Raw genomic sequence first — 11,553 nt, forward strand, 5'->3', positions numbered from 1 at the left:
CCTGGGGTGCTGGGTCTTCCTCAGAGCCTGGAATTGCACATGGGTGGGAGGCATGGGGAGGGCAGGGGCAGTGAAGCAGGAATTGCCTCATTGTGTTGGTGGCATCCTGCAGTCAGCCCAAAGTCACCAGTCAACAGCCAGTGGGTTGGCCTGTCAGGGAGAGGAAGGGGGTGGGGTTGGCTTCATCCTCACAACTTTCCTCCCTCCTTCGGAGAGGAGAAGGGTGTTACTGGCCCCCCGACAGATGAGAAAACTACGGTCCAAGGAGGTTGCGAGGCCTGGTCTAAGTCACATAATGACTAAACCAGACTTTGAATCCAAATAGGTCTGTCCCACCCAGGGCAGCTAGAAGTGAGTCAGAACAGCTGTGTCCCTAGTTTGAGAGAAGGCCCCAGGCCCACATACTTACATTGGCCGGGCAGCTGCCAGTCTCGGCCTCAGGCTCCGGCTCTGGCTCCTTAGTGAAGTAGACGTGCCAGTTCAAACTGCTGACCCAGTCCTCATAGGCTGGGAGTGCCGTGAAGACTGCAGGCCTTGCAGGACCTTGGCAAGCATCTCCAAAGCTGTGCAGTCCAGCCAGGAACCATGTGCCCCTCACTTCATGTACCAGCGGTGCCCCAGACAGGCCCTGTCAGGGATGAGGTGACACTGGGTAACTTCCTCTTTCCCCCCTCGACAGCTGTGGGGGGTAGGGGGAGGCAGAAGGGGATAGGGGCTGAGACCCTGGCTGTTCGGGGGCCAGTTGGCAGGAGACCTAGTGTCAGGTGAGAGGCAGGGCTGGAGGTCAAGCCTGGGAGTTGGGCTCTTCATGAGCTGCAGGGTGCGTGATGCCAGGAGCCCGAAGGGTAAGGTTTGGGGGCTGGGGCTCACCTCACAGTGGGGCAGCTCACCCACAGCACTGCTGCACACCATCCCTGGCAGAATGGGGATGCCATCGCTCCCAGGGGCTGCATGCAGCCGGCTACAAGCCCTGGGCCCCAGGAGGGTCACAGGCACTGTCTGGAGGCTGATGCCTGTAGGGCAAGGGAAAAGATAACAGCTGTTCCAGTGGCCTTTAAGCTGGGTGGGCAGCTGCTGCTGGTGGCCTTGGTCCTACGTACCCGTTCCTTGGCGGGCTAGCCCCAGGGCCCAGCCACGTTTCCCGTCAGGCAGGTAGTGGTCTGCGTAGGGCAGGCAGAGAGGCCGAAGGCTGGGGCCTAGTGTCACAGGTTGGGCCAGTAGCAAGAGGGCCACATCGTGGCCCCCCTCTGGGTGGGTATAGGCCCCATGCAGGATGATCTGCTTCAGGCCACGCTCTTCTGGTCCAGCCCCCAGCCCTACACTCCATTCCTCTGGGCTCTGGCGCCTGTGCAGAGGCAGTGTTGACAGCACTGGGTGGCGGAGCTGCCAGCAGGGGCAGGGGGCACAAATGGGAGGGGCTTGGGGCTCACCCGATGAAGCAGTGGGCAGCAGTCAGCACCACCTCCTCTGACACCAGAGCTCCGCCACAGGCCAGCTTCCCCTGGTACTGCAGTCTGGCATCCCAGGGCCATGGGGAGGGGGCTCCCTCCTGTGGGCCTTCTCTCTTCAGAGACCCACAGGCTGAAACAGAGGGACTACATCATCTGACTTCTTGTTCTCACTGTATGCCAGGCAGTGCACTAAGCACTTCCCATGTGCTATCAAATCTCCACAATATCCTCATGATTTGAATTTTATTAACCTCATTTTGCAGATGAGGAAACCGAAACTCAGAGAGGTTAAGTGGCTTTCTAACTTTGTAACCACAGACAAGTAGCGGACTTGGGATTCAAAACCCAGCGCCAGAGTTTTTAACCTTTATGGTCTGGACAGTCCTCCTGCCCCAAACTCATGGGAGTGGCCTTGCTCATCACTCCCACCGGTCTGTGCCCCTCCAGGCCTGGATTGGTCCCAGAATTCCTGGCTCGCAGGTGCTTTTCTTACCATCAAGAAGAGCTTCCTCACCAGGAATTATTTTGCGTGAGATTTGCATGTTAGTCACTTACCCAGAGTTCTGCGTGGGAGCCCTGCCTTATTCAATCTTCGTAACTCCCTGCCTGGAAGCTTGCAACTTCCCCCCAAAACCTTCACCAGACTCAGAGATCTGTCTTCTTATCTAAACTCCAGACCCATAAACTCGCAAAGCATCTATGCCCCTTATCCCTAAGGGAGCTGTTCCCAGCCGAGGGGCTGGAAGGGGCCTTAAGAGGCCCCTTGATGTGTGTGAAGACCCTGCATCAATTCTCTATTCCAAGCTCAGATTTGTTCCACTAGGGCTTCCACCCCCTGCACAGAAGTCATGCAGGCCTGGGCGGCCCCACTCATCCCGCTCCCATTGCCCCCTGCTCATACCTATGCAGCTGTCCTCATCACTGATCTCTGGGGTCTGTCTGCTCTGGGCCAGGAAGGCTGCCCCCCAGGCTCGAGCCTGCAACCAGGAGCTGTGGGCAGCCATGTCAGTCAGCAGCACCGGAGTGTCCTCCTGGGCACAACTTGATGCGAAACTGATGATTCCAGCCTGGACCCAGTGTCCACTGGGCTCGTGGCACAGCACAGGGCCCCCGGAGTCCCCCTGGAGCCGGGCAGCAGAGCTGAGAACAGATGCCTGAGCCCCAGCCCTGGGCACACATCCTCTGACTGCAGTCCTTCCACCCACCCCTCCAGGTCAAGCCCCCAGCCCGAGACTAAGCTCCCTCCCCTTTTGCTCCCTTCTCCTCTGCTCCCCTCAGACCTGACAGGGCCCCTGCTCCCCGGGCCGGGCATCCGCACACAGCATGCCGGGCCGGGCTGGGTTGGCCAGCGGCCGCTGGTGCAGCCGGTTGTAGAGACAGTTACACGTGGGGCGGCTGATGAGACGCAGGCGCAAATTCCGTAGGGTCCTGGGAGCTGACAAAAGAGACTGGCTGAGGGTGCAATCTGGGCTCCTGGGATGGTGGTGGAGGCGGAGACTGGGAGCCGGATAGTTGGGAGCTGAGTTGTGTGACCTTAGGCAAGCAGAGTGCCTCTCTGGGCTCTGGTTTTGGGATAGCACTTACTATCATCGGTGCCTTGATCCCAGCCAGTGGCCCAGCAAGAGGTCCCAAAGGGGAAGCGATGGGTAGGTTGAGGTAGGCAGAGGGGTGTGCGGGCTGTGGGGCGGGCGAGCCGTAGCAGGGCCAGGTCGAAGCCCTGGCTGTAGTGGTTGTAGGCCCTGGGCAACTGCAGCGTAGCCACGCCCACTTCCTCAGCACCTGGACTCAGCCCTTCCTGCTGCAGAGAACCCAGGACAACTGACCAGGAGTCCAGTTCTGTCGCTGCTGCCCTGGAAGGGGAGGGACAAGGGCCAATGAGTGCAAGAGAAGTCGGGGGGGGGGAAGTGACACCACGGAAGACAGCATAAGGCAAGTGTAAGAAGGGCAAAATACATCAGCCCGTGGCTTCAAACAAGGTCCTTCCCTTCTCTCAACCTCAGCTTTCTCATCTGTACATCTTCTACCATGAAAGGTTGTTCAATTAACTGGATAATACCTACCTGGCATGTGGCAGATTCTCAATAGATGGTACTTTTATTATTCTAGGAGCAGATACTAGTCTGATGGGGCTTGGGGGAGTCACCCACCCTCCAAAGCCAGAAACCCTGTCTGACTCCAATCAGGACTCACTTTTCAAAGCAGTGGGCAGCGGTGAGGACCCAGGCATCTGCCACCAGGGAGCCGCTGCAGATGTGGAGCCCTTGCCACCTCACACTGGCCTGCCATGGCCACTCGCCAGGTACTGTGCTGCCCTCCTGAGGCTCAGGGGGGCCAGGGCCACGCTGCCCACAGGCTGTGGAGAGCGGTGGGTCAGGCTGACAGCAGGCCTCTGTCCTGCCCTCATCCCAGGCCCAACAAAGAAGCCCAGGCCCCACACTGATGCCCAGAGCTTACCCCACTGACTTGCTTGAAGACCTGGGAAGAGAGAGACACAGGTGAGATTTGGGGGAGCCTTTCCTGCCTGGGTGGAGAGGATGGGGTGGGGGGACAGGTCCTTGCCTGTGACTCTGTGGTTATCTCACCAGCCCCTCCCAGGATGAAAATATTTGTATGAGGTAGAGAAACAGCATTTATTGGAATCTATTCAGAGTGTAGACTCAGTAGTTAATTCTCCCTCTGCTGTCCTCAGCACTCCTAGACCGGAGGAGCAGGGCCTGGGGTTTGGCCCAGGCTTTGGAACCCCCCATTCCTGCCCCTGCTGCTGAGTCAGGGGAGGCAGCCTGTGTATTCCGAGAGCATTAGCCTAATTGTCCTCTCAGCCGTGGAGGCCTGAGAGGAAGGATTACAGGCCTGTGTAGCTTCCAAGTAGGGGAGGGCTCCAAGAGAATGAGACTCACCCCACGCTTGTTCTAACGACTCAGACTCCCCCATCTTCTCAGAAACCGCCAGAGGCCCTACCAAACAGCTCCCTGCCCTGCCTCTCCCTCATCAAAGGCATGCAGATACACCCCCTGAACATCTGAGCCTGGAGATCCAAGAAAGGGGACAGATGTAAAGATGGGGAGACTGAGGCCAGAGGCCCAGAACTTGCCTGAGGCCCCTCCGGAAGTAGAGGCAGAGAGGCACGATTACACCAGGATACACACACAGGCAGGACTAGGCACAGACACAATTACATCCCCACAGATACAGGCTGTAACCCGGTCCCAAGAAAATCACACCCATTTGACACAGGTGCTGGCTCCCCCAACACAGAGCCAGACACAATGACATTGCCACAGGCAGACCTTCAGATGGACCGGGTGACTGCCCACAGGCAGGCCCCCTCACACACACCAAGCTACAGGGGCTGCTGCGGCAGGTAGTCCCTGACCCCCACCATACCACCTCTCCCCATCACTCCTGGTGGCTCACCCTCTGTGAGGACCACCACTTCCAGGATGAGCAGCCCTGGTCCCCAGCTCTGCTTCATGCTGCTCCAGGACACTTGCCGCCAGCACTTTTGTTCTGAGAGGCCAGCTGGGTCTCCCCAACTCCACCTCTGCTCCACCCTCAGTTGGCTAGGATTCAGGTGTCATCCCTCTTCCTGGGATGCAAGGGTGTCAGCAGCTTCTAGCCCTGGGGCTGTATGACCCTGGGCTGGTCACCACCCCTCTCTGGGCCTCAGTCACGGAGCCAGACTGCCTGGGTTCAACTTCCAGTTCTGCCACTTACCACCTGCGTGACCTTGTGTCTGTGGCTTGTCTGCAAAGCTCAGTTGTAGAATGTAAAAACGCTTAGAATAGAGGCTGGCACGCAGTAACCTTGCTCCCAGCAGAGAAACTGTCGTCCTGGACCAACTGTGAAGGGGACAGTGGGCAGGCCCTCTCAGTTCACACTTTTCATTTCAGCTTCCCTGCCTCTTTCCCAGGCTCAGGTGCCAGAGAGTTTCCCACAGCTCCTCCCCATCTCTGCCGCAGAGGTAGTGTGTGCCGGACTGGGTGCCAGAGGCTGGGCTCTCTGCTACTTGTTGGTTATGAGACTTGCAAATCCCGACACCTCTCTGAGCTTGCCTCCTCCTTGGGAAACAGTTACAGTGGTGCCTGCCTTGCTCACAGGTGCTGGAAGAATCTCAGTCAGAAGGGAAGAACACTCAGGATGTTATCTTTTCAGCTGACGTATCCTAACTCAGTCCTGCCCAGACTGTTCAGGAACCCTGGCCCAACATAGAGGCAGCTGTGGGCAGAGTTAAGAGTACAGATGCTGGAGCCAGATGGCTCAGGTGGATTCAGATCCTAAGGGCTTCCGAAACCCCCCTCTCCAGCACTAGCTGTGTGGTCTCAGGCAAGTTACCTAGCCTCTCTGTACCTCAGTTTCCTCATGCCAGATGGGGATAACAACAGTACTTTATATAATTGCTGTAAGGATTAAATGAGTCAATACATGTCAAATTCTTAGAGTGCATGGCACATGAGTCAATGTTCAAAACAAAACAAAAATGCTCACAACCTGGCCCTCCAGAGCTACCAACGCTGGCCTGGGCTGGTAGATAAGGCAGCTGGAGAGCTTGAGGTTAGACTATAGGAAGAACTTTCCAGCAAGCATGCACAGAACCAGAAGGGCAGCTTGCCCTCACAGGTGTGTCTGGCCCTCCCAGAAGATGAGGCCTGACTCCCATAGGCAGTAGGGACAAGCTATCAGCTTGTTTCCTGGGGGTGGGGGCCAACTGTGCCCCAGGCCTTGCTGACTTCACACGCTAGTGATGGGACTAAAACACCCTTCCCAGGCAGGCCCTCCACTATCTCTCTGACTCATGCCCTTCCCAGCCCCAGAACAGGCAAGACTTGGGGAGGCCCAACACTGGGGACCACGGCAGACAGATGGCACTCACGTGGCTCAGACTCGGCCAATTTATTTAAGAAATTTTATTGCTCAGAACCTCCCCTCCTTAGGCAATGGGAGAAATTAGGAAACCAGCCCTGGAGGAGAGGGCTAGGAGCACTAAGGCGGAGGAAGGAGGGTGGCACATTTGGTCCATTGTCTGTGGGGAGATATGGTGGCAGCAGGTTGCAGGTCTTTCTAGGGACCCAGATATGGCCTTTTTGGGCAAGGTTCATGGGCCAAAGCAGAGCAGATGAGTTCAGCCTGGCCTCAGGGGGGAACTCAGTGCCCCTTGGCCTTGCCCTTGGGTCCCTGGGCCCCTCGGAAGCTGAGCACTGTCAAGCCCACATTGATGGCATAGGTGGTGATACAAACGATGCAGAAATCATACAGCACGAAGAACAGGATCCAGGCCAGGTAGACAGAACCAGCGAGAGACAACAGGGAACTCAGCACCAGCAGGATGGAGGTCCAGCGTCCCCGTAGGCAGCCTGCAAGGCAGAGAAGGGTCAGGCATGGGCTTCAGGGACTGGCCTCCTCTAGAAGGCTGCCATGTCTTCCCAGTGCCACCCAGACAGCAGGGGCTGTTGGAGAAGGGCCTCTAAAAATAGGAGACTCTGACAGGCTCCTCCATGGCCTTGGTTCCCCTGTTCAATGATCCCAGGGACCCAAATCCTGAATTTCTTGCTGAGCTCTACATGAGAGGAATTTCCTCCCAAAGAATTTCTAAGTCTTTCCCACAAAACTGGGGTCCCAGGAAGTCTTTAAGGGTCCTTCTGAGTATGACAGTACCTAAACCAACTGGAAAAAAAAAAAAAAAAAAACTGCCCCCATAGAGTTTCCAAGGAGCGCCTGGTGGATTTGAACTGCTGACCTTTTTTTGGTTAGACGCCAAATTCTTAACCACTACGCCACTAGGGTTTCTACTGTGTCCTATGGGGTCACTATGAGTCAGAACTGACTTGACAGCAATGAGGTTTTTTTTTTTAAACCAACTGAAAGACCCCTGTTGGTTCTCTCCCCCTCCCCACCCTAAGGTGCCCAGCAGACACTGGTCTGGATCACTAAGACTGCAAGGGATGGGGCTAGACTGACCAGGAGGGAGGGGACCTGTCATGAAGGGCGGGGCCTGCAGGGAAGGGGCGGGGCCTGGATGGCCACTCACCTAGGAACAGCTGTAGTGTGTAGAAGATGCAACCAAATATGCTGTTGGACTGATTGAGGACACTGTCAGGGCCCAGCACGTGCTCCACCAGCCCAAAGCCCCGACCCCACCTGGAGAGGGGAGGATCAGGTTAGAGATGTCAACCTAGTGCCCTGGGCCCTGTCCTGGAGGACTGGTTTCCAAGGAAACTGCCTGGGCTCTCTCCCCAGCCCCCACCCCTGTTTGAGTACAAGGGTCACTGACCTCCTGAGGTCTGTCCCTTTGGACACGTCAGGATTCCATGTCACTGCCTCTATCCTCCCCTATCTCCAGGCCAGGCCTGGCCACGGCTCCCCCATAGGCCCCTCTTTTCATCCTGGACTTTAATTCTCAAGATGGCAAGGTTGGAATAACGGTTGACTCAGTTTTACAGAGTTACCAGACTGGGATTCAGGGTGGGAGTCTCTTTATCCTGGATCCCCCAAATCTCCAGGCTGCTTACGGCTCGCCCACATCGCCCTCTGTATTCTGTCTTGGCGTTAAACCCGGGCCCTCAAGCACAGCCTGACCCAGTCTCCCTGTCCCCAGGCACAGCCATCATCAGGCCGAGGCTCCATCCCAAGTCCACTACTCTACCTCCCTCTCCAGCCCGGTCCCTGTTATTCCTCGGCATCCAGATCCACAAGAATTCCAGTTACCAACACCACCTGCCCCCCTGCCCCGCACTCCTTATCTCGGACACTTGTCTCTCTGGATAGTCCAGGCTTGCGTGCACACCCCATTTGCCGGGCAGCGCCCCCTCGAGCAGCCTAGCCCCCATGCACATCTCGTTCCCTTGCACCGCTCCCACATGCAGCGGGGTCCCCAGCTCCTCACGCCTTCGACTCTCGCGCGCACCTGGAGGAGAAGACACGCGAACAGCTGATGGCGGTGCCCACGTCGCAGAGCGCGCGGTAATCCTTATCCCGGGCATGCGCCGCCTTCACGTGAAGCGCGTAGAGAGACAGTCCGAAACCCGCGAGGCAGAGCGCAAGCCGCGCCCATCCAGGGCTCGCCCAGGTAGTCCCCATGCTTTCCCGTGCAGCTCGAGGCGACTGCCCAGGGTAATCTGCCACGGGGCAAGGGCGGAGCAGAATATGGTCACGCCCTCTCCCGCCTCTCTGACTGGGCGATTGGCCGACCTTGTGCCGCATTCCCTGATCCAATTGGTTGTTTCTGGGACTTGAGAGATGTGATGGAGAGTTAAGAAAACAGAGCGGAATGCTGGGACTGGTAAAGCGGATTAAGAAATGTGGGCAGTCGTAGACAAGGCGACCTGTCAAGCACGATGGGAGTTGTAGTCGGAACAGCTGCAAGGCATCAAGGGGAATGGAGTCTCTGTCTCCAAACCGCCCCTCCCCCCCCCAAAAAAACCCAAACCCGTTGCTGTGAGTCGATTCCGACTCATAGTGACCGTATAGGACAGAGTAGAACTGCCTCATAGGGTTTCCAATGACCGGCTGGTGGATTTGAACTGCCGACCTTTTGGTTAGCAGCCGAGCTCCTAGCCATTGCGCCACCAGGGCTCCTGTCTCCAGGGTTGTTAAAATGATACGAAATGTGGCTAACAGGGTTGCTGGGGCCCTGGTGGCGCAGTGGTTAAGAGCTACAGCGTGCTATGCCTGCTAGCCAAAAGGTCAGCGGTTCAAATCCACCAGCCGATTCTTGGAAATCCTATAGAGCAGTTCTACTCTGCCCTATAGGGTCGCTATGAGTCAGAATCTGCTCGTCGGCGATAGGTTTGGTTTGTTTTTGGAGCCGAGTTGTTATGAATGAGAATCGACTTGACGGCAACGGGTTTTTTAACGGGTAGCAGTACAACAACAGTATGTGGAGTCATAGAGTGGCGCAAACGATTAAACGCTGGGCTACCGAGTAGTTGCAATCCATCCAGAAGCACCTCAGAAGAAAGGCCAAGTGGTCAGTTTATGGCGCGCAGTTCTACTCTGAAACACATGGGGTCGCCATAACAATAGGTAGCGCTTCTTCTGTGCTGGCCTGTTTTAAGCATTGGAACAGCCAGGACCTAGACACCAGTGGATCAGGGAAGCCAGGAAGTAAGCATTTCCCTGAAATTAATACTTCCGACACCATTCGGACTATATAGCCTCCTATCCTCCCAACTTGGTCAGTCATTCCCTCCTGCTTTATTAGGACCCCCAGCTTTGAGCTTACTGCTTCCTCCCAATCCATCTACCATCGCCTCCTGCCAACGAGCTCCTCCCTCCTTTCCTTAAATTCCCAGTTCATCACCTCAGCCATCCTAAACTCCCTTTGTCCCTTTGTCCTGTTGTGGCACCCACCTGGCAAAACGTGAGCCCTGGATCAAGCCAGCAGTCCCCTCTCCAAACCTTCTGTGGACTAGCTGAACTCTCTCCTTCACGGACATCCCCATCTATTACTTGCTTCTCTCTCCCATCTTAGAAACGGCAACAAATCTCCTTTCACCCGGAGTTCCGCCACTAGCTCCCACCCTACTATCCCTGACCTCCCCTTCATAGTCAAGTTTGTGATGTTTACACCCTGTTTCCACTTTCTCACTTCTCCTTTGCTCTGCTTGGCACATCATAAGCTAGCTTCTGCCGGCAACACATGTCCTGGTGTCACCAGGGCGCTAAATCCAATGGATATTTTTCAGTTCTTGACTGACCTCGCTACAGTATTATTCACTGTTGAGCACTCCCTCCTAGAAAAACTCTCTCTTTCTCTGGCTTCTGTGATATTTCACTCTCCTGCTGGCCTTCCTTTCTCTCTGGCTGCTCCTCCTGAGGTCTACTTCTCTTCTTCCAGAGAAGATGTGGTAGACAGAGTAATGGCACCTGAAAGATACCCACATCCTAATCCTGGGAACCTGTGAATATGTTAGGTTACATGGCAAAAGGGGATTAAAGTTGCAGGTGGATTTAAGGTTGCTAATCAGCTGACTTTAAAATAGGGAGATTATCCTGGATTATCTGCGTGGGCCCAATGTAGTCACAAGGGTCCTTAAAAGTAAAAGAGGGAGCATAAGAGTCAGAGGGAGATATACCTATAGAAGAACAGCACAGAGAGATGCAATGTTGCTGGCTTTGAAGATGGAGGAAGGAAGCCATGAGCTGAGGAATGTGAAAGGCTTTCTCTTACCCTCACTCCCATAATCTATGCAGAAGGAGTTCACTTCTCTCCACTATGTGATCCAAGCCATCATCACCTCTTACCTAGATACCTGCAGTAGCCTTCTCACTGGCCTCCCAAAGCCCCTACCCCAAGATCAAGTAGCTAAAGCAAAAGGAAGAAATAATGAAGTAAAAGAACAGAAGATTTCAAAGGGTGCCTCGAGAAGACAAAGTAAAGTATTATAATGACATGTACAAAGAGCTGGAGATAGAAAACCAAAAGGGAAGAACACACTTGGCATTTCTCAAGCTGAAAGAACTGAAGAAAAAATTCAAGCCTCGAGTTGCAATAGTGAAGGATTCTACGGGGAAAATATTGAACTACACAGGAAACATCCAAAGAAGATGGAAGGAATACAGAGTCATTATAGCAAAATGAACTGGTCGACGTTCAGCTATTTCAGGAGGTAGCATATGATCAGGAACTGATGGTACTGAAGGAACAGTGCAAGCTGCACTGAAGGCATTGGCAAAAACAAGGCTCCAGGAACTGACGGAATATCAATTGAGATGTTTCAACAAACGGATGCAGTACTGTAAGTGCTCACTCGTCTATGCCAAGAAATTTGGAAGACAGCTGCCTGGCCAACTGACTGGAAGAGATCTATATTTATGCCTATTCCCAAGAAAGATGTTCCTACAGAAGGAGGAAATTATCAAACAACATCATTAGTATCACATGCAAGTAAAATTTTGCTGAAGATCATTCAAAAGCTAGTGCAGCAGTACATTGACAAGAAACTGCCAGAAATTCAGGCCGGATTCAGAAGAAGACATGGAACCAGGGATATCATTGGTGATGTCACATGGATCCTGGCTGAAAGCAGAGAATACCAGAAAGATGTTTACCTGTGTTTTATTGACTATGCAAAGGCATTTGACTGTGTGGATCATAACAAATTAT

General features: G+C 54.6%; 2 protein-coding genes across 4 annotated transcripts; both read right to left on the minus strand.

Annotated features, from left to right (window-relative positions):
- Window positions 1-123: 123 nt before the first annotated feature.
- Window positions 124-4,923, minus strand: PRSS53 (serine protease 53). Its single transcript, XM_004386775.1, has 11 exons — window positions 4,866-4,923; window positions 3,906-3,926; window positions 3,642-3,804; window positions 3,036-3,301; window positions 2,732-2,886; window positions 2,353-2,572; window positions 1,431-1,581; window positions 1,101-1,345; window positions 871-1,013; window positions 410-628; window positions 124-150 (listed from the first exon to the last, which is right to left on the minus strand). Exons 1-11 carry the CDS (start codon window positions 4,921-4,923, stop codon window positions 124-126), a joined length of 1,668 nt encoding a protein of 555 aa, XP_004386832.1.
- A 1,406-nt stretch (window positions 4,924-6,329) lies between these two features.
- On the minus strand, window positions 6,330-8,787 carry VKORC1 (vitamin K epoxide reductase complex subunit 1). Of its 3 annotated transcripts, none has more exons than XM_004386688.2 (3): window positions 8,353-8,787; window positions 7,477-7,586; window positions 6,330-6,802 (listed from the first exon to the last, which is right to left on the minus strand). In XM_004386688.2, exons 1-3 carry the CDS (start codon window positions 8,646-8,648, stop codon window positions 6,594-6,596), a joined length of 615 nt encoding a protein of 204 aa, XP_004386745.2. In that variant the 5' UTR covers window positions 8,649-8,787; the 3' UTR covers window positions 6,330-6,593. The 3 variants fall into 3 exon arrangements, with proteins under 3 accessions (XP_004386745.2, XP_023596758.1, XP_004386746.2); XM_023740990.1 differs by having other exon boundaries at window positions 6,330-6,831; window positions 7,422-7,586; XM_004386689.2 differs by lacking the exon at window positions 7,477-7,586 and having other exon boundaries at window positions 6,697-6,802.
- Window positions 8,788-11,553: the final 2,766 nt, after the last annotated feature.

The sequence above is a fragment of the Trichechus manatus genome, unplaced genomic scaffold (assembly GCF_000243295.1).
Source record: "Trichechus manatus latirostris isolate Lorelei unplaced genomic scaffold, TriManLat1.0 scaffold00170, whole genome shotgun sequence".
Taxonomy (NCBI): domain Eukaryota; kingdom Metazoa; phylum Chordata; class Mammalia; order Sirenia; family Trichechidae; genus Trichechus; species Trichechus manatus.

Excerpts from the sequence above, each read along its gene's own strand:
- PRSS53 (XM_004386775.1), bottom strand. The coding sequence starts at position 4,923 with ATGAAGCAGAGCTGGGGACCAGGGCTGCTCATCCTGGAAGTGGTGGTC. Across the intron at positions 3,927-4,865 it reads AGTGGTGGTCCTCACAGAGG|GTCTTCAAGCAAGTCAGTGG; the intron begins GTGAGCCACCAG and ends CTCTCTTCCCAG. Across the intron at positions 2,573-2,731 it reads GGGAGCAGGGGCCCTGTCAG|GGGGACTCCGGGGGCCCTGT; the intron begins GTCTGAGGGGAG and ends GCCCGGCTCCAG.
- VKORC1 (XM_023740990.1), bottom strand. The coding sequence starts at position 8,648 with ATGCGGCACAAGGTCGGCCAATCGCCCAGTCAGAGAGGCGGGAGAGGG. Across the intron at positions 7,587-8,352 it reads TCGCGTGTCTTCTCCTCCAG|GTGGGGTCGGGGCTTTGGGC; the intron begins GTGCGCGCGAGA and ends TCCCCTCTCCAG. Across the intron at positions 6,832-7,421 it reads GGCCCCGCCCTTCATGACAG|CCCATGCCTGACCCTTCTCT; the intron begins GTCCCCTCCCTC and ends CAGTCCCTGAAG.